At 46.7% G+C, this 22,221-nt stretch overlaps 1 protein-coding gene across 1 annotated transcript in view; it reads left to right on the plus strand.

The window, feature by feature from the left end:
- LOC143284081 (ubiquitin carboxyl-terminal hydrolase 38-like) overlaps positions 1-22,221 on the plus strand; it is a 62,564-nt gene that overhangs the window by 33,135 nt on the left and 7,208 nt on the right. Inside the window, exons 2-8 of the mRNA XM_076590715.1 lie at positions 10,077-10,262; positions 12,066-12,697; positions 13,732-13,954; positions 16,169-16,270; positions 19,170-19,328; positions 20,575-20,780; positions 21,719-21,812. Coding sequence (XP_076446830.1) covers positions 10,077-10,262; positions 12,066-12,697; positions 13,732-13,954; positions 16,169-16,270; positions 19,170-19,328; positions 20,575-20,780; positions 21,719-21,812 — 1,602 coding nt within the window. The remainder of the gene's footprint in view (positions 1-10,076; positions 10,263-12,065; positions 12,698-13,731; positions 13,955-16,168; positions 16,271-19,169; positions 19,329-20,574; positions 20,781-21,718; positions 21,813-22,221) is intronic.

Genomic DNA, 22,221 nt, shown 5'->3' on the forward strand with positions numbered 1-22,221 from the left:
CCGAATGTCGGTTCCGCTGAAAAGACAAAACAACTGAAGAGTTTGTGGAAGGGGTTTTGGGGGGAGTACTGGGGGGGGGGGAGGTGCGGATGAGGCGGGGGGGCGGGGGGGGGGGCCTCCACAAGAACTTTTTTGTCTATGGACTGTCACGTGAATGTTGATGCATCGGTCTGTTTCGGAGCAAACTGTTTCTAGAACACGAGCGCCGTCACTCCTGTGTACTAAGGACATATTTCTTGATGAAGACTGAAAACTTGAGCTAGCTGTAATCCTGTATGATATTAATGGGGTGATGGGGGCGGGGGTGGGGTGGGGTGGGGTGGGGTGGGGGGGAGGGGGAAGGGAGTGGAGAGGTTGGGAAGGGAGAGGGGATCGGTGGGGAGAGGGGGGAGGGGGAAGGCAGCAGCGAACTGGCATTCTTGTTAGGTGTCAGAATGAATGCACCGGCGACTCCCTTTTCCGGACCTTGTGGCCTACATTTTGTGCCGTCGTAATCAGTGCATGAATATTTCTGACAGTGACGGGTGTCAGATGAAAGGGTGATAGGGGTGCAGGGGTGGGGGAGCAAGGACAGGGGCGAGGGGCGGGGGGGGGGGAAGAGAGAGAGGGGGGAAGGGCGTGGAGAGGGGGGTGGATGGCTTGAAAGTTTGGGAAAGAAGCATTTGATATTCAGTAAAAAGTGGGTGCGCGTTCATTTGAGAACAAAACAAAACAAATCAAACGAACAAAAAAGTAAACGTGCATACCAGCTTCGTCGTCATTTAAAAAATGGGAAAGAATGTGTGTGTGTGTGTGTGTGTGTGTGTGTGTGTGTGTGTTGTGTTTGCGCGCATGCTTGTGTGTGTGTGTGTGTGTAGGTAGGTAGCGTTGCCCCTTCAGACGTACTGTTCCACTAAGGTCAGTTCTGAAGTCCTCCAACCCACCACCACCCCCCTCAGACCCCCACCCATCCCGCTTCACCGAGAGAGAGAGGGGGGGGAGGAAGGAGGGAGAGAGAGGGAGGGAGAGAGAGGGAGAGAGAGGGAGGGGGGAGAGAGAGGGAGGGAGAGAGAGGGAGAGAGAGCGGGGGATAGGGAGAGAGAGGAAGAGAGAGAGAGGGGGAGCAAGAGAGAGAGGGAGAGAGAGGGAGAGAGAGGGAGCGAGAGGGAGAGAGAGAGAGGGGGGAGGGAGATAGAGGGAGAGAGAGCGGGGGATAGGGAGAGAGAGGAAGAGAGAGAGAGGGAGGGAGGGAGAGAGAGAGGTAGGGAGAGAGAGGGAGAGAGAGGGAGGGAGGGAGAGAGAGAGGTAGGGAGAGAGAGGGAGAGAGAGAGGGGGGAGGCAGAGGGAGAGAGAGCGGGGGATAGGGAGAGAGAGGGAGAGAGAGAGGGAGGGGCAGAGAGGGAGGGAGAGGGAGAGAGAGGAAGGGAGGGAGAGAGAGGGAGGGAGAGAGAGGGTTATAATATTACTTATTAGAAACAGTGAAGGAAGTGCCACACCCTCAGACCTGAACTAGACAGGCGAACTGAAGTTTTCAGTCAAGTTGTCCGAATCTGTGCACGAAAAATAAAGTGTTCTTTACCCAGTAGTCCACTTGTGTATATGTGAGTGTATGTGTGTGTGTGTGTGTGTGTGTGTGTGTGTGTGTGTGGTAATCAGTGCATGAATTTTTTTTTTCTCACAGCATGTGGGCCTCAGATGAGAGGGAGAGAGAGGGGGGGGGCGGGTGGAGGAGGGAGGGCATGAGGAGTGGGAGAGGCTGGTGGTGGGTGGGTGGGTGTGGGGGAGAGGGCTTTGAGAGTTTCGGAATGAAGCAATTTATATTCAGTTACATGTGGATGTAGGTCCACTGGGGTGAAAAAAAAAGAAAGTTTTTTTTTCTTCGAAAATCCGGGATATAACATAACAGTGTCGTCGCGAAAGAAATGAATAAATCAAAAATAGAAATTTTAATATTTAGAAAAAAAAAAAAAAAAAAACCGGGAAAAGAAAATGTGTGTTTGCGTGCGGGGCGCGCGCGCGCTTGTGTGTGTGCGCTTGTGTGTGTGTGTGTGTGTGTGTGTGTGTGTGTGTGTGTGTGTGTGTGTGTGTGTGTGTATGTGTGTGTGTGTGTGCGCGCGCGCGCGCGTGTGTGAATTTTCTAGGTCACACACAGGTATACATGTCTGTATTTTCTTTCCATTATCACAGACAACGTCAGGCTTTGTGTGTGTGTGTGTGTGAGTGGGTGTGTGGGTGGTGTGCGTGTGTGGTGTGTGTGTGTGTGTGTGTGTGTGTGTGTGGTGTGTGTGTTTGTGTGTGTTTGTGTGTGCGCGCGCGCGCGTGTGTGTGTGTGTGCGTTTGTGTGTGTGTTGTGTGCGTGTGTGTGTGTGTGTGCGTTTGTGTGCGCGTGTGTGTGCGCGCGCGCGCTTGTGTGTGTGTGTGTGTGGTGTACCTCTTCAGACGTACGTACTGTTCCAGTGACGCCAATGCCGAAGTCCCCACCACCCCACCCCCTGCTCCCCCACCCACCCCTTGCCAGTGTTGATGGAGGTTTGGGTTTACCGCCAGTGTTCTCCGTAGATTCGGGAGGGGGGGGGGGAGGCGACAGAGAAGAAGTTAGACACAGAGGGCAGGAGTGGGGGGGTGTGGGGAGTAGACTGGAGGTGCATAGAGAGATCGAGGTGGCAAAGGATTTGAAAAACAACACTGAATTGGAAGAAATTTAAAAGATAGAACATTATAAAAAAAATAAATAAATAAATTTTAAACCTCGAAAAGAATCTGTGTTTGGTGTGTCAAAATATTATGCAACATTGACTCGTATCGCTGATAAATGTATTATCAACTGGGGGGGAAAAAAAAAGAGGGTATAAAAAGCAAATAATAAAAGTAAGTAGTCCTAGTTCCCTTTAAGAGAAGAAAAAAAAATATGGGAGAAAATAGAGGTAAGTGTTAGGCGTAAGGGAGTATTTAGATATTTAAAAACAAAAACAAAAAAAAAACACAAAAAAAACCGCCATCTAGATGATTGTTTGCTATTTGAATGTGGAAGAAAATGGAGGAACGTATTCGGTATTGGAGGGTATTCAAAGACTTTTGTTAAAGCGCAGTCTGTATCATTGTTTGCTATTCATATATGGGAGAAAATGGAGGAAAGTGTTTGGTATAATATAAGGGAGTATTTAAAAACTTTTCTTTAATCACCGTTATTCGGTTTGGTTTGGTTTTTGTTTTTTGTTGTTGTTTGGTTTGATTTGGTTGTTTGTGTGGGGGTTTTTTTTGCGGGGTTTTTGTGGAGGTTTTTTTCGGGTTTGTTTGTTTGTTTGTTTGTTCAGCTCTTTGATAATGGTGTTCATGTGATTTAATCGTTCTCTGCTAAAAAAAGGAAGAAAGGCAAGATGCGGTAGTATAGCTTTCATTCTTTCCGTGTATTGCACCAGTAGGAACACACACCGGTTTCAGCTTCAAAGAGCTGTCAAAAGTGTGCAACCTGATCTGTTCAGCTTACACCACATGTGCTAAAGATAAATAAACAGAAGAAAAAAGGAGGAGAAAAAAATATAATTATATATATATATATATATATATATATATATATATATGTGTGTGTGTGTGTGTGTGTGTGTGTGTGTGTGTATACTCAACAATGATCAGGCCTGGAGAGCCTACCCTAAGTTTGTTCAAAGTATCAACATTTTGAAAAATATGTGTGTGTGTGTTGTGTGTGTGTGTGTGTGTGTGTGTGTGTGTGTGTGTGTGTGTGTGTTATCGTCAGTTTAACGTCTATTCACTATAAGTGTTATTAGACAGAAAGGAGAAAAGAAGTGGTTAAAGGAAAGGGGAGTGCATGTGGACATTAGTGTAAAAAAAAGTGTTCATGTTATGTATTAGAGGAAAAGTATACTATAAGAAATTAAAGTTTAAAGAGACTGTGGTGTGTAATGAATGAGGTGTCATAGGAAGAAGAATATGTGAATGCATATCAACAAGTATTAGCTTACAACAATGTAAATATGAATAGCGACATTAATCAGAATACATCAAAGGAGGATACCAACTGGACTGGAGTTTAAAATTTCCGAAAAGATTCAAAGCAATGAATAATCATTCAAAATCTTTTCAGTGGCTGATGGAATATTGGTAGAAGAGTCATCAACTATATCTTTTGGAGTTAACTGTCTTATGCTAGTACAATGAATGAGTAGATTGTTTTACAGTTATTTGCTTACTGCACATACATTTTATATTTTTTAGAAAAAAAAATGTATGTGTAATGTGTGTGTGTGTGTGTGTGTGTGTGTGTGTGTGTGTGTGTGTGTGTGTGTGTGTGTGTGTGTGTGTGTGTGTGTGTGAATAAAGAAGTAGATGAAATCAATAAACAAATGAAATTTTAAAAAAATTCTAATATATTTTTTTAATAAAAAAAAAAAAATACATAACATGACAGACACTCGGGGCGGGGCCTCCTCTGGCGCGTGGCCCTGATGACGACCTGATAGAAGGAGACACGTATCCTGGCGGTCTCCGGGCGCTGGGGAAAAAAAACAACAACAACAATAAATAAATAAATAAATAAATAAATAAATCACCTTCTGACTCAGCTCGCCCAGTCCTTCTGATATGAATGGTGGGAGAGGATCGAGCGAGCGGGCGGAGGCGGGTTGCTTTGATTATGACTACAATGTCTGTACTGCCCACGGCGTGTTTTTTTTTCTAAAATAGCCATGCAGTCTTCATGCCAGCGGAATTCTGACAGACAGGAAGGGCCCCGGCTGCCGGCGGCGTTGAAAGCTGTCTTTTGAAGAGCAAGAAGAAGTCAGGTCCCCAGGTCAACGCAAGGAGCGGCGAGGCTCATGAATATTCAGGACTGTAAAAGAAAAAAAAAAGAGAGAGAGAGAGAGAGAGAGAAAAAATGATAATAAAAAAGCTGCTTGTGGGAAGAATGACGAAGAACCGACCAAGACTTAGGCAGGGGTGTGTGGGTGTTTTGTCTGTCTGTCTGTCTGTCTGTCTCTCTCCCTATTTCTCTCTCTCTCTCCCTCTCTCCCTCCTTCTCTCTCTATCTCTCTCTATCTCTCTCTCCCCCTCTCTCTCTCTCTGTGTCTCTCCCTCTCTCTCTTCCCCCCCTCTCTCTCCCCCCTCTCTCTCTCTCTCTTTCTCCTTCTGTCTCTCTTTCCCCCCCCTCTCTCTCTCTCTCCCCCCCCTCTCTCTCCCCCCCCCCCTCTCTCTCTAACTCTCTCTCTGTTGAAAAGAAATCCCTTTCAAATCTTTGGAAGAAAATGTTCCGTGGGCAAGTGTTTAAAAGGGGTATTGCAGAATGAACAGAGCGGGGGGTGGGGGGTGGGGTGGGGGGGGGAGTGACGGGGGGCGGGTTTGGGACATAGGAAAGGGGGGGGGGGCGGGGAGAGTAAGTAGGGTTGGCTATGAAGGAGGGTAGCGATATAATAGAGACAGTGTGTCAGGGCATGCATGAGCTATTAGGTGTTTGAGCAAGTGTATCGATCATAATTATGTTTTGCGTAAAGAATGTAGCACCACTCAAAGATAACAATTGATTTTTTTTTTTTTTCATGTACGCATTTGATTCTGAATTTGTTTCGAATTTTGAAAGGTGTGTGTGTGTGTGTGTGTGTGTGTGTGCGTGCGTGCGTGCGTGCGTGCGTGCGTACGTGTGTGTGTGTGTGTGCGTGCGTGCGTGCGTGTGTGTGTGTGTGTGTGTGTGTGTGTGTGTGCAGCACGCACGTAAACACATGCTCTCTCTCTCTCTCTCTCTCTCTCTCTCTCTCTGGTATTTACTGCTTTAGAGTTGCTCTCTCTCAGATCAGACTTGGTGTACTTCCTCTCAATAATAATATTCATCATTACAGCAATTCGAACCAGAAAAGATGCTGCCCCTTTTGTATACTGATCAAAAACCGAAAATGAATTGCATTTTCTGTTTGAATGCCCAGTGTATGCAGATTAAAGAATAAAATTCCCAAAAGATTCAAAGAAGTTTCCCATTTGCACATTACTCCAAGCAGACTGTGACCCACCAAGGCGTAATCTGTCTCAATATATATTTCATGGTATCAAGAAAAAAAAGATCTCATAATTATTATGATCAATGGTGATTACTGAACAGATATTTTCTACATTAATTTCGTACCTTATACATGTTTGTGATGTTGGTGAATGTGTAAGATTAAAATGACACTATAAACATGATGTTAAAATACTAAGAAATGTCAAATGTACATTATAAATACGTTTATTATTATTATTATTATTATTATTATTATTATTATTAACGTGTGTGTGTGTGTGTGTGTGTGTGTGTGTGTGTGTGTGTGTGTGTGTGTGTGTGTGTGTGTGTGTGTGTGTGTGTGTGTGATCGTTAAAAATGTTTGTCAACCCTTGACTTTTTGCCGGCTGAACGACAATCAGTGATAGCAAAAAAAACAAAACAAAAAAACAACAAAAACAAAAAAAACAGTCCCCTTCAACTTTTTATCAGCTTGTCTGATCCTGTTCCGATTTGCCAGCACGCGAGTTCATATTATAGCAGTGTTCTTACTATAGACATTTTTATCTAGGTTGTACCCCTCCGACGACGGGCGCAATAGCCGAATGGTTAAAGCGTTCGACTTTCAATCTGAGGGTCCCGGGTTCGAATCACGGTGACGGCGCCTGGTGGGTAAAGGGTGGAGATGTTTACGATCTCCCAGGTCAACATATATGCAGACCTGCTGGTGCCCGAACCCCCTTCGTGTGTATATGCAAGCAAAAGATCAAATGCGCACGTGTAATCCATGTCAGCGTTCGGTGGGTTATGGAAACAAGAACATACTCAGCATGCACACCCCCGAAAACGGAGTATGTCTGCCTGCATGGCGGGGTAAAAACGGTCATACACGTAAAAGCCCACTCGTGTGCATACGAGTGAACGCAGAAGAAGAAGAAGAAGTACCTCTCCGACCCCCGACCGCACCAGACATTGCACCCCCCCCCCCCTCTGCCCCCCTCCCCCCCGCGCTCCCGCCCCCCTTCCCCCTTTCCCCCCTTCCCATGTGGTTTGTATAATGGCCTGAGGTCGATGTACAATAAGCCATTTGTCTTGTCTTGTGTCGGAGTCAAGGACGGGAAAGGTGACCCGTCTTAATTAATCACTAAACAATTAAAGACACAATGCAAAAAAAAAAAAAAAAAAAAAAAGAAAAATTACTATGCGTGTTGCCATTGTCCTTATGTCTTATGCAGGTGTGTTAAACGTTATGCTGCTTGTTTTTTGTTGTTGTTGTTGTTGTTTTTAAGTCAAATTAATGTGGTGTGTGTGTGTGTGTGTGTGTGTGTGTGTGTGTGTGTGTGTGTGTGTGTGTGTGTGTGTGTGTGTGTGTGAGGGCCAGGCTCTAAGCACCATAATTTGATTTGATTTGATGTAAGAAACTAGAATGTCGTACCTTCTGTTACCTTTTTTTTTCATCTTCGTTGTCCTTATTGTTGTGTACACTGTCTATTGTTTTGCACTCTGAGAGAGAGAGAGAGAGAGAGAGAGAGAGAGAGAGATACTGTCGTTAGAGGGACATGGTGGCTGTCTCCATTAGGAAGGGGACACTCACTCAGTCTGGCCCTACAGAAGGTTTTGTTGGTAGTGGGGTGAGGCTGCGTATGTCGAGTCAGAACAGGCACCTCTGAACACCTCAGAAAGCTCGAGTACGGTTAATAAGGATAATAATGATAATGGACATTTGTTGAGCGCTTTCCTCCCTTGAAGAGAGCTTAAAGCGCTTTACAATAAAACATTAAACACACACACACACACACACACACACACACACACACACACACACACACACACACACACATACATATTCTCCTTCCCATGACAACTCATTCAATACACACCACAACCTCTTTAGACTTTTTCTTATAATATACCTTTCTTCTGATACATAACATGAACTTTTTTTCTTTTTTTTTCTTTTTTTTTTTTACACTAATATTCACATGCATTCCCTTTCCTTTATACATTACTTTACTCCTTTCCGTCTAAAAACACTTATAGTGAATAGACGTTAAACTGAAGAAAACACACACACACACACACACACACACACACACACACACACACACACACACAACGAAAAAGAGTTTGCATGGCTTATAACTGAAGAGGTATGGGGGGGGGGGGGGGGTCTGTGGATTGGCGTTTTCAAAAATATGTGTTTCAGACCAGTTTTAAAACACTGAAATGAGGGAGAGTTAACTACTGAGGTCTACACTGAATTGAGAGAGAGAGGGTCAGAGAGATACTACAGTGAACATGAGTCGCAGGCCATGAACCCTCCCACCTCGCCCCCCCCCCCCCCCCCCCCCCCCCCCCCCCCCCCCCCCCCCCCTCCCCAATGGGAGACGAACAACTTGTATTGGAGAGGGGTTTGGGGGTGGGGTGGGGTGGGGGGGGGCTTGTTCTGATTCAGACTTTCTTTTATACGTGTTTTTTTCTCTACCATCATCAATACCAATAATGATGATAGTAGTAGTAGTATTAGTAGTAGTTGTTGTTGTTGTTGTTGTAGAAATGGTTGAGAACATTTCTGTACTAAACAAAATCGTAAAAAAAGAAATAATCGAAAGGTTTTTCAGAGGTTTTTTTTTTCTATCACGCTGCTAAACAGAATCGTGGAAAAGAAATAAAGAAAAGTGCTTTTTTTTTGCTTTTTTTAAAAATTTCTACAACACACATGTGTATCATGACAATGTGATGCTGGAGACTGGTTAACTCACTCAGTACGGCCAGTCCTCTCTTCTCCTCTACACAGACCCCTCGGATGTCCTGTGGGTGTCTGAATGACCCAACCTTTAGCTCCCGTCGTCAGAATTGTGGTATTCTTTGTCAACATTCACGTCTTCAGTATAAGAGCCTTCCGCTTGCAATATTTTGATGGTGGTAATTGGGGTGAAACGCTGTTAACGTCGATTCTTTCGCCGTTCGTATGGAGAGAGTTAAAAGACGGAAAATTACGACATGCAGAGAGCCTTAGTTCAGTTTCAAGGTGGTGTAAAAGCGTGCAGTTTGATTCATTTACGCCGCTACACTAAATCTGCTTTGAGGTCGGAGAAAAAACAAAACAAAAACCAAGCAACAGATGCCTGACCTGACCTGACCTGACTGACCTGACCTGACCTGACCTGACCTGCCCATGACCCCAGCGCACCGGTCAGGCTGACTCGTGTCATGTCAGAATGTCCATTGTTGCTCTGAATCCATGCCGGTCATGTACGCGTACCTGTCCAGTCTGTCATGGCGGTCTTCTGCTTGTGTTCCCGCACTGACTACCGTACTCGCCGAGGACTTCATGTACAAGGGTCATTTTTCCCTTTGTGAAGATTGGCGTGGGGAGGTCCGTGGCTTATGTGCCGGGGTGTGTAAATGGTCCGACTCTCTCTCTCTCTCTCTCTGTGTGAATGGTCCGGCTCTCTGTGTAAATGGTCCAACTCTCTGTGTTATGTGAATGGTCCGACTCTCTCTGTAACATAGGTCGTTAAAACTCCACACCTTCAGTGACTGACCTAATGACCCAAACACCCAATTAAACTCCACACTTCAGTGACTGACCTAATGACCCAAACACCCAATTAAACTCCACACTTCAGTGACTGACCTAATGACCCAAACACCCAATAAAACTCCACACCTCAGTGACTGACCTAATGACCCAAACACCCAATAAAACTCCACACCTTCAGTGACTGACCTAATGACCCAAACACCCAATTAAACTCCACACTTCAGTGACTGACCTAATGATCAGAACACCCAATAAAACTCCACATCTCGGTGACTGATCTGATGACCCCAGAACACCCAATTAATCTCCACACCTCAGTGACTGATCTGATGACCCCAGAACACCCAATTAAACTCCACACCTCAGTGACTGACCTAATGATCAGAACACCCAATAAAACTCCACATCACAGTGACTGATCTGATGACCCCAGAACACCCAATTAATCTCCACACCTCAGTGACTGATCTGATGACCCCAGAACACCCAATTAAACTCCACACCTCAGTGACTGACCTAATGACCCGAACACCTCATCCAATCGGAGACGCACGCCGTGTGTTGCAGCACGAGGTGGAGGGCATGGACCACGTGCTGGAGAGCGTGCTGGCCGGCAGCCAGACTGACGCGGCCAAGCGGCAGGTGATCGACGGCATCAGCCTGAAGGGCCACGACCAGCACCCCAGCAGCGACGTCCGCGCCGTCCTCAACCTGGCCCTCAACTGGGCGCTGCAGGGACACTCCGAGCTGCAGGTGAGGGCCTCGGGGAGGCGCTGTGTGTGTCGGGGGTGGGGGGGTGGGGGAGGTGGGGGGGATGGTGTGTGTGTGTGTGCGTGTGTGTGTGTGTGTGTGGGGGGGGGTGCTGGGGTGTGTTTGTGTGGGTGGGTGGGTGCGTGCGTGCGTGCGTGAGTGTGTGTGTGTGTGTGTGAGTGTGTGTGTGTGAGTGTGTGTGTGTGTGTGTGTGTGTGTGTGCGTGTGTGTGTGTGTGAGTGTGTGTGTGTGAGTGTGTGTGTGTGTGTGTGAGTGTGTGTGTGTGTGTGAGTGTGTGTATGTGTGTGTGTGTGTATGTGTGTGTGTGTGTGTGTGTGAGTGGGTGGGTGTGAGTGGGTGGGTGCGTGCGTGCGTGCGTGTGTGTTGTGTGTTTGTGTGTGCGTGTGTGTGTGTGGGGGGGGGGGGTGCTGGGGTGTGTTTGTGTGTGTGTGTGTGTGTGTGTGTGTGTGTTTGTGGTGGGGGCATTGTCCTTCCTCTTGTCACGACGCGCTCTAGAAGAGAGACGAACTAGAACCCCCCCCCCCCCCACTTCCTCCCCCCCTCCCACCCAACCCAAGTCTAACGTTAGCCCCAGACAACAGACTTTGACGATAAGAAGTTCAATATTATTATGTTCATTCAGTATGTAATTGTAAAACAAAACTGAACTAATATGTTTAAGAAACTCACTACACGAACACAAAAGAGTAATGAAACAAAACTGACCACATAATGTTCGTTTCTAAAGTCCTTAAAAAAGTATATTTTTTACAAAACAAAATGCAAATATGTTAGGAGACTCACTGTATTAACATAAAAGAATAATGAAACAAAACTGCATAATGTTCGTTTCTAAAGTCCTTAAAAAAAAAAGTATGTTTGTTACAAAACAAAATGTAAATGATTTCTTAGGAAACTCACCGTATTAACACAGACGAATAATGAAACAGAACTGACCACGTAATGTTTCGTTTCTAAAGTCCCTTCAGTTGGCTCAAGTCCAGGAAAACTTGCTTTCCCAGTGCGTTCAGAATTCAAACGGCAAGGGATGCTCCGCATACGTATATTCTGAACACGGATCATACTGCTTTGTCTCAACGCTGGTCACCTCCTGATTACACTGACTCATTCAGATAGCAAACACATTGCCAACAGAGCACAAGACAATGCTGGATGTTGTAGCATGGAGTGGTAGTAGTAGTAGTAGTAGTAGGGGCTAAAGTTATGGACTTCGCGGTTCTTTTGTTTTATGTCCCTTCTTTATCACTTATGTCTTTTCTCCCCCACACCCTCCGTTTTGGTGTTAATTCACCTCGCAAATTAATTCCGTAAACAGTTGTTTTTCTGTTATCCTGTTTGGTATTCTATGTTAAAAGATTATGTACATGGGCATTGATGGTGAGAACTTACTCCAGCATGCACAGAAACATACGTAGTATGCATGCATACACACTCATGATGCATAAGCATTCACATATATGTATACATACACACAGACACACACTGAAACACACGGACAGACAGACACACATACACACGCAAACACACACATACACACACACCACCACCACCACCACCACCACTGCCACCCCACAACTCACACAACACACACGCATACACACACACACACACACACACACACACACAGCACACACAGACACACACACACAGACACACACACACACACACACACACACACACACACACACACACACACACGCCCCACCACACCACTCCTACACATCATCATCATCACACAACGTAAACCTATACCCTGTCCTACAACCAACCACCCAACACCAACAGATGTCGTCGGGCTTCAAGCTGTGGAGCAGCTGGTCCCAGCACCATGTGGGCTCCTTGGAGGCGGTGCTGACCCGCGACCTGCTGACCAACCTCCTGACCCGCCCACCCCGTAACCATGCCAACCTGCCCCTCCTCCTCTCCCCGGCCCTCGCCCTCCTCCAGCACAGCAACAGCAACGGCCACGCCAAAGCCTTCCAGCAGCTGCTGAAGGTGATCGACAGCAAGGCCCCGACCTTCCTGCAGGAGAGCGGCCGCGGGGACCTGAGCTGCCTGAAGAACCTGCTCCAGCTGCTGGCGGCGTTCCGAGAGGGTCTGCCCAAGGGCGGGGAGGACCTGGCTGCCCGCCTGGTGTCCCCAGTCCTGCGTTGCCTGGCGTCCTGCCCCGTACCCGAGAGTGCCGGCCAGGTTCAGGGATTCATCCGAGACGTGTCCACGGTGACTGAGATCCTGCAGCAGACCTGGGGTGGTGGTGGGGGTGGGGGTCAGTCGGCCTCCTCCTCCTCCTCCAGCAACGGTGGTCCTCCTGGGGCCGGGAACCTCGGCCTCCTGCAGGACTGCCTGAAGGAGCTGTTCAAGATCCTCTCCGCCGTGGACGATCCGGAGCCCTCTCCGTGCCTGGGGGCGCTGGCTGGGTAAATTGTTGGGAGGAGGGAGGGGTGGGGGAGGGATGTGGATTTGTTGAATGGGTGGGCGTGGGGATCTGGGCGTAGAAATGTTAGGTTCTGGACTTGGAATTGTAAACTCCTTTCATGGAAGATTAAGTTTGTGCAAATTCGGGACATTGAAGTATAAATTCGGGACATAGAAATGTAAATTTTAGCAAATTTTGGATATAGAAATTTAAATTTAGGCAAATTCTGGACATAGAAATGTAAATGCTGGACATAGAAATGTAAATTATGTACAGATTCTGGACATCGAAATGTAAATTCTGGAATTCTGGACAGATTCTGGACATAGAAATGTAAATTCTGGACAAATTCTGGTCATAGAAATGTCAGTTTTGGACAGATTCTGGTCACATATGTTGTAAATTACAGACAGATTCCAAAATGTAAGATCTGGACTTGGTTTCTGGACATTGAAACAAAAGTTCTGGACATAGATATGTAAATTTTGGACGTGGGTTCCGGAAATAGAAAGTTCAGGGCATATATTCTGGAAATGGAAATATAAATTCTAGGCACATATTCCGAAATGTCAATTCTGGACGTGGATTGTGGACATTGAAATGAGAAATGGTAAAATTTTGGGCGTTTATTCTGGAAATAGAAATGTAAGTTCAGGACGTAGATTCTGGAAATAGAAATGTAAATTCTAGACATAGATTCTGTACATAGAAAATGCGAATTCTATAGATTCTGGACGAAGAACTGTAGATTCTGCAGAAATGTTATTCCCATAGAAATGTAAATTCTAGACAATTGATTCGGAGCACTGAAATGCATCCATGTGTGTATGTGGTGTGTATCACTGTGTGTGTGCATGTGTGAGAGTGTGTAAAACTGTGTGTGTGTTACTGTGTGTGTGTGTATGTAAACATGCATGTACGTGCGTGTGTATATCACTGTGTGTGTGTACTTATGTACATGCCTCTTTCTCCTCACCTCACTAAAACCTCCCATACATCCCCACCCACCCCTCCACCCACCCACCCTCTCCACAGACTGTTCCCCACAGAGGTTGTCCAGGCCGGGATCCGAACCCTGGTCTCCGACAGCCGCACGACGGACGCAGGGGTGGGCTGCATGCTGCAGCGCCTCCTGGACTGGCTGGTGTGGCCCACGTGCGGGACGGCGGACGTATGGGTCATCACGCTCCTCAAGGAGCTGGCCACGGCCTCCAAGTACCCCATCCTGGTCAGCGTCACGGAGAGCAAGGTGGAGCAGGTGAGAGAGAGGAGGGGTTTTGAGACGTTGGCTACGTTGGTATTCTGCGCCTGTCCGTCGAGTCTGTTATCTTGTGGCCCCTTCCTATCTCTGTGGCTGCCTTCACCTCTACACTCCATCTCGCTCACTACGATCAGCTTCGGATCCACTCCACTTACGCATACCCAGATTCAAACTCTCGACTGTTGGCCGCCGTTCTTTCTCTGTCTCTGGACCTTGCAATTGGAATGAACTTCCTCCACACTCAGCTCTTTCAAGTCTGGCCTTAAAATCCCACCTCTTCCCAAAATAGCCTCCCTTCCCTGCCTCTTCCTTGTCTTTTAGTTTCTCCAGATTTAGAGTTATGCGGGCGTGAGAATGACTGGTGCGAAAGCGCTTAGATTTGTCTCTGCACAAGATTCAGCGCTATGTAAGTATCATTAGTAGTAGTAGTAGTAGTATTGTGGAACAGGTGAGAGAGCTCAGAACTCAGAACTCGGAACTCAGAAAACGTTGGTTGTTTCGGTTTGTTTTTATTCAAGGGGAGTTTTTGAGACGTTGGCTGCGTACTGTGCCTGTAGAGTCTGTTATCTTGGACAGGAAGCGTGTGTCCCTGCGTGCTTTTGAAACCCTGTGTCTTGTAGGGGGTTATTATTTTGTTCTGTTCTGTTCTATTCTGTTCTATTCTGTTCTGATCTGGTCTATTCTATTCTGTTCCGTTCTGTTCTGTTCTGATCTGATCTGGTCTGGTCTGTTCTATTCTATTCTGTTCTGGTCTGGTCTGATCTGTTCTATTCTGTTCTGGTCTGGTCTGGTCTGGTCTGGTCTGATCTGTTCTATTCTATTCTGTTCTGGTCTGGTCTGGTCTGGTCTGATCTGTTCTATTCTATTCTGTTCTGTTCTGGTCTGGTCTGATCTGTTCTATTCTATTCTGTTCTGGTCTGGTCTGGTCTGATCTGTTCTATTCTATTCTGTTCTGGTCTGGTCTGGTCTGATCTGTTCTATTCTATTCTGTTCTGTTCTGGTCTGGTCTGATCTGGTCTGGTCTATTCAATACGTGTCCGTGCTCTTTTGTAACCCTCTGTCTTAGAGGGATATATTCAATTCTGTTCTATTCTGTTCGATTCGATTCTGCTCTATTCTATTCTGTTCCATTCTGTTCTCCATGAGGGTCGGGGTTCGATTCCTGCCCTTGTCCCCTGTCTCCCACGTTTGACTGGAAAAAAAAAATCAAACTGACCATCAAGTGTTTCAGATGAGGCAATAAAACCTTGGTGCCGTGCCGTGTGCAGCATGCACGTGGTACACAGAAGAAGAAAAAAAGAACCCTTGGCAATGACAGTGTTGTCCTCTGGCAACATTCTTGTGCAGGAACCTACTCTTCGTCTAATATCACTTACAGTGAAAAGACGTTAAACTAAAGAACGAACGAACCTACTCTGATAGGTACACAAATGTGCTAAGGCTTGAGTAGCACGTTGGGTTACGCTGCTGGTCAGGCATCTGCTGGTCAGGCATCTGCTGGTCAGGCATCTGCCTTGCCAAGCAGATTTGGTGTGGCGTACATGGACTTGTCCGAAGGCAGTGACACCTCGTTAAGAAACTGAAACTGAAGACTATTCTATTCTGTTCTACTTTATTCTACTATTCTACTCTATGTCTGTGTGTGTTTGTGTGGTGTGTGTGTGTGTGTGTGTGTGTGTGTATTTCTAAGTACTGCGATGAGGTTTTAAGTATTGTGATACTGGTGTTGTGATATGAGATTTCATCAGAGTATGCATATATACATGAATCACTGTTAAATGTTTATTGGATGTCTGTGCATGGCTATTTATTTGATCTTATTTTATCATCATGGTCATCATTGTTGTTGTTGCTGCTATCATTATCATCATTATTATGAGTGTTAATATCTTTCGAAAATCATCGTTGTTGTCGTTGTAGTCATTATTATTATTATTATTATTATTATTATTATTAGTAGTAGTAGTAGTAGTAGTAGTAGTAGTAGTAGTAGTATTGTTAACATAATCCTCATGATCATCATCATGATTGTTGTTGTTGCTATCATTATCATCATCATTATCATCATTATGATTATGATTTTTTTTTAATAACTTTTTTTTATATCATGGTTGCTATCATCATTATCAGCATCATCATTACTATCATCATCATTATCATCATTATTATCATTATCATTGTCATTATCATTATGTGTCTGTCCCCCCCAAGGTGATGGAGAAGGTGAGGTACGCTGCGGTGAGGCAGGCCAGCTTCAACATCCTCAGCCACATGCTGCTCAGCTTCCAGCATTCCTCCCTGCCCTTCCACAAGGTGACACTGACTCTGTGTGTGTGGTGTGTGTGTAGGGGAGGGGGGGACGTGCGGAGGGTGTGGGGGCGTCTGTCTGTGTGTGTTTCTGTGTGTGTCTGTGTGTGTGTGTGTGTGAGTGTTTTGAGTCTTTGGGTCTGTGGGGGAGTGGGGGCGAGCACTTGCGAGAACGAGAGCAAGAGTCAGAGACAATAACAATGATAATGAAAATAATGGTAATAAGAATAACAACGACAATAATACTAATGACAATAACAGTAAGAAGAAGAAGAAGAATGATAATGATAAAAAGTTTTTATACAGCACTGACTCTTGTGCAGATACACCCAGCCATTCACACACTCACACATAACTCTAAATACACGCAGACCTGTTTCTGTCCTCTGACACGTGACCTATGTGTGACACAGATCCTGCCCATGGTGTTTCTCTCCTCTGACACGTGACCTATGTGTGACTATGGTGTTTCTGTCCTCTGACACGTGACCTATGTGTGACTATGGTGTTTCTGTCCTCTGACACGTGACCTATGTGTGACTATGGTGTTTCTGTCCTCTGACACGTGACCTATGTGTGACTATGGTGTTCTGTCCTCTGACACGTGACCTATGTGTGACTATGGTGTTTCTGTCCTCTGACACGTGACCTATGTGTATCCATGGTGTTTCTGTCCTCTGACACGTGACCTATGTGTGACTATGGTGTTTCTGTCCTCTGACACGTGACCTATGTGTGACTATGGTGTTTCTCTCCTCTGACACGTGACCTATGTGTGACTATGGTGTTTCTGTCCTCTGACACGTGACCTATGTGTATCTATGGTGTTTCTGTCCTCTGACACGTGACCTGTGTGTGACTATGTTGTTTCTCTCCTCTGACACGTGACCTATGTGTATCTATGGTGTTTCTGTCCTCTGACACGTGACCTATGTGTGACTATGGTGTTTCTGTCCTCTGACACGTGACCTATGTGTGACTATGGTGTTTCTCTCCTCTGACACGTGACCTATGTGTGACTATGGTGTTTCTCTCCTCTGACACGTGACCTGTGTGTGACTATGGTGTTTCTGTCCTCTGACACGTGACCTGTGTGTGACTATGGTGTTTCTCTCCTCTGACACGTGACCTATGTGTGACTATGGTGTTTCTCTCCTCTGACACGTGACCTATGTGTGACTATGGTGTTTCTGTCCTCTGACACGTGACCTATGTGTATCTATGGTGTTTCTGTCCTCTGACACGTGACCTATGTGTGACTATGGTGTTTCTGTCCTCTGACACGTGACCTGTGTGTGACTATGGTGTTTCTGTCCTCTGACACGTGACCTATGTGTGACTATGGTGTTTCTGTCCTCTGACACGTGACCTATGTGTATCCATGGTGTTTCTGTCCTCTGACACGTGACCTATGTGTGCCTATGGTGTTTCTGTCCTCTGACACGTGACCTATGTGTGACTATGGTGTTTCTCTCTGACACGTGACCTATGTGTGACTATGGTAATTCTGTCCTCTGACACGTGACATGTGTGACTATGGTGCTTCTCTCCTCTGACACGTGACCTATGTGTGACTATGGTATTTCTGTCCTCTGACACGTGACCTATGTGTGACCATGGTGTTTCTCTCATCTGACACGTGACCTATGTGTGACTATGGTGTTTCTCTCCTCTGACACGTGACCTGTGTGTGACTATGGTGTTTCTGTCCTCTGACACGTGACCTATGTGTGACTATGGTGTTTCTGTCCTCTGACACGTGACCTATGTGTATCCATGGTGTTTCTGTCCTCTGACACGTGACCTATGTGTGACTATGGTGTTTCTCTACTCTGACACGTGACCTATGTGTGACTATGGTAATTCTGTCCTCTGACACGTGACATGTGTGACTATGGTGCTTCTCTCCTCTGACACGTGACCTATGTGTGACTATGGTATTTCTGTCCTCTGACACGTGACCTATGTGTGACCATGGTGTTTCTCTCATCTGACACGTGACCTATGTGTGACTATGGTATTTCTGTCCTCTGACACGTGACCTATGTGTGACCATGGTGTTTCTCTCATCTGACACGTGACCTATGTGTGACTATGGTGTTTCTCTCCTCTGACACGTGACCTGTGTGTGACTATGGTGTTTCTGTCCTCTGACACGTGACCTGTGTGTGACTATGGTGTTTCTCTCCTCTGACACGTGACCTATGTGTGACTATGGTGTTTCTCTCCTCTGACACGTGACCTATGTGTGACTATGGTGTTTCTCTCCTCTGACACGTGACCTATGTGTGACTATGGTGTTTCTCTGACACGTGACTTATGTGTGACTATGGTGTTTCTCTGACACGTGACCTATGTGTGACTATGGTGTTTCTCTCCTCTGACACGTGACCTGTGTGTGACTATGGTGTTTCTGTCCTCTGACACGTGACCTATGTGTGACTATGGTGTTTCTGTCCTCTGACACGTGACCTATGTGTGACTATGGTGTTTCTGTCCTCTGACACGTGACCTATGTGTGACACAGATCCTGCCCATGGTGTTTCTCTCTCCTCTGACACATGACCTATGTGTGACACAGATCCTGCCCATGGTGTTTCTCTCTCCTCTGACACGTGACCTATGTGTGACACAGATCCTGCCCATGGTGTTTCTCTCTCCTCTGACACATGACCTATGTGTGACACAGATCCTGCCCATGGTGTTTCTCTCTCCTCTGACACGTGACCTATGTGTGACACAGATCCTGCCCATGGTGTTTCTCTCTCCTCTGACACGTGACCTGTGTGTGACACAGATCCTGCCCATGGTGTTTCTCTCTCCTCTGACACGTGACCTATGTGTGACACAGATCCTGCCCGTGGTGTTTCTCTCTCCTCTGACACATGACCTATGTGTGACACAGATCCTGCCCATGGTGCCAGACCTGCTGGAGGTGCTGGATGGGGAGAGGGGTGAGGGGGCGGCGGCGTGGCGCACCAAGGTGTGTCAGCTGATCCACAGCCTCATGTTCCTGCACACCGGGTTTCCTGACCTGTACGACCCCATCGTGGACCTCATCAAGGTGAGGCTTGATCAGGCTGCGTTCACACTGCGCCCTGCCTGTTGCTGAGGCTGATCAGGCTGCGTTCACACTGTGCCCTGCCTGTTGCTAAGGCTGATCAGGCTGCGTTCACACTGTGCCCTGCCTGTTGCTAAGGCTGATCAGGCTACGTTCACACTGTGCCCTGCCTGTTGCTAAGGCTGATCAGGCTGCGTTCACACTGTGCCCTGCCTGTTCCTGACAGCAGCTGGTTTAGTTAGCATTGTGCGCACGTCATTTTGCGCTTCCCCTGTCATGTATGCCGGCGGTGGGAGCTCACATTGGTCACCAGCCGTCTCCAGCCAGCTTTTTTTTTAATTGGTTTAATGGCAAACTGGGTTGTGCAGTGCTGGTAGGTTTGCCCAGTGGGTGTCAATTTAGGACTTAAAAGAGTGTGGAGGCCCAGTATAGTAATGTGCCAGCTAGGAAAGCGTTTTGTGTCCCCTGTGTAGGCTGGAATTTTTACTCCCTCCTCCACAAGACCTGGAGTGGGTGATCTTGGTGCTGGCCATTTAGATGAAACAATAAACCGAGGTCCCGTGTGCAGCGTGCACTCGGCATTCGCGAAAGGTCCCACAGGCAACAAAACGGTGGTCCCTGGCAAAACTCTACAGAAAAATTAATCCACTTTGATAGCAAAAGAAATGCGCTTGAAGACGTTTTTTTTTGTTTTTTTTTTGGGGGGAGGGGGGTTGTTTGTTTGTTTGGGGTTTTGTTTTGTTTTGTTTTGTTTCGTTTCGTTTTGTTGTTGTTGTTTTCCAAGGTGGTACTGTACTGTAGCAATGCATTCTTCCCACAGAAGGCAGCCCTAATTTGACAAAGAGAAATCTGTTGCAACAAAAAGTGAAAATACAATACAACACAATACTATACACGACAGTACAGTACGAAGCAATACAATACAATACAATACAATACAATACAATACGATACACTGCAACTCGATGAAAAAAAAAAAAGCTGTACAGTACAGTACATTGCAGTTCAATGCAGCGCAGTGCAAAACCAAACAGTCAATACAATGCAATGCAATACAATACTGATCAAAACAACACGACACAAACACAACACAGCCAAAACACAACACATTCACAGCGATGATGACGATAACGGCGATAATATGCTCAGGACGTCCACAAAACAACACAAGCACAACATAAACCCAAACCCAAACCCAACACATGGACAGTGACCGCAATGACGACAACCACAGCAGCCCTGTGTTCAGGACGTCCCCTGTCCAAGCACGGAGGAGATCAGCCAGCGGCTGGCGGAGAGCCGGTGGCCGGTCCTGCAGAATGGGACCAGCACCCCAAGCACGGAGGGCTCCTCCGAGGTGGCGAAGAAGTCGGACACGGGCAAGGTGGGGCTGGCCAACCTGGGCAACACGTGCTACATGAACAGCGTGCTGCAGACACTCTTCATGTGTGACGAGTGAGTCGTTCGTGTGTGGGTGTGTTTGGGGGGTGGAGTGGGGGTCTGAGTGTGTGTGTGTGTGTGTCAGTGTGTGGGGGAGGATGTGTGGGTGGGTGGGGGGGGGCTGTGTGTGTGTGTGTGTCAGAGTGTGGGGGGGGTGTTGGAGGGGGATGTCGGTGTGTAGGGGTGGGTGTCACATGAACAGCGTGCTGCAGACACTCTTCATGTGTGTGTGGGTGGGTGTGTGGGTGGGTGGGTGGCTAAGTGTGTGTGGGCGTGGGGGGTTGAGGGGGGTGGTCGGTGTGTGGGTGTGGTTATGTGTTACATGAACAGCGTGCTGCAGACACTCCTCATGTGTGACGAGTGAGTCGTTCGTGTGTGTGTGTGTGTGGGTGAGGGGGGAGGTGAAAGGGGAGGTTAGTGTGTGGGTGTGTCAGTGTGGGGGGTGTGTTGGTATGTGTGTGTGTGTGTGTGTGTGTGTCTCGGGTGTGTGGGAGTGGGGGTGTGTGGGGGGTGGGGGGCTGTGGGGAGAGTGGATGGGTGGGGGTGTGAATTATTATCGTTGTATGGATACTTATATAGCGCCTATCCTCGATCAGAGACCAAGCCATAAGCACTTTATAAACTCGGAGTTATCTGCACAGGAAGCTGCCTACCTGGGTAGAGCCGACTGACAGCTGCCATTGTGTGCTCATCATTGGTTTCCTGTGGTCATACACTCGGGTTTCACTGAGTTCAGCCACGCGTGTTTGTAAAGCGCTTAGAGCTCAGTCTATGAATAAGGATAGGCACTGTATAAGTATTCATATCATGAACACTGGGGGGAAAAAACACAGCTGCGTAAATGCAGTGTGAATGTTTTGTTGTTGTTGTTTTTTAAATAATTTTTGTTGTTGTTGATGATGTTTTACTTCCTGTATAAGGTTAACCTGTGTGAGTGCTGTATGTGTGTGCAGGTTTCGCTGCCAGACCGTGCTGAGGTCACCGTCACAGGAGGAGAAGCTGCTGAGTGAACTGCAGCATGTTTTTGCCACTCTCCTCCTCTCTAAGGTGTGTGCTGATCATCTTAAAAAAAGGGGGGGTTGGGGGCGGGGGTGGGGGGTGGGGGGGGGATCTCATAGTCTTTCATGGCCATCAGGCTTGTAAATTCATATCCACTCTGTGTAGGGGCTCAGTTTAGCAAGACCGGGTTCACAGTCTCAGTATCCCTGCCTCCATCTCTCGGTCTCTTATCATCTAGGACGGGAAAGAGAACTGGTCATCATTAATCACCAGTTAAAGACAGGACTACAATGAGAGAAAGAAACAACAACAAAAGCGTACTAACTTTGTCCTCAAACAAAAAGGTGATTGAAAATGTTCATTGTCTTTGAAAAGAACCGCTGATCACAATTATGTAACCATTACTGTCCTCCTTTGACCAACCCATCACTGTCTACATTTCTTTGATCTTAGTGAA

Source organism: Babylonia areolata, chromosome 7 (assembly GCF_041734735.1).
Source record: "Babylonia areolata isolate BAREFJ2019XMU chromosome 7, ASM4173473v1, whole genome shotgun sequence".
NCBI classification, from domain to species: domain Eukaryota; kingdom Metazoa; phylum Mollusca; class Gastropoda; order Neogastropoda; family Buccinidae; genus Babylonia; species Babylonia areolata.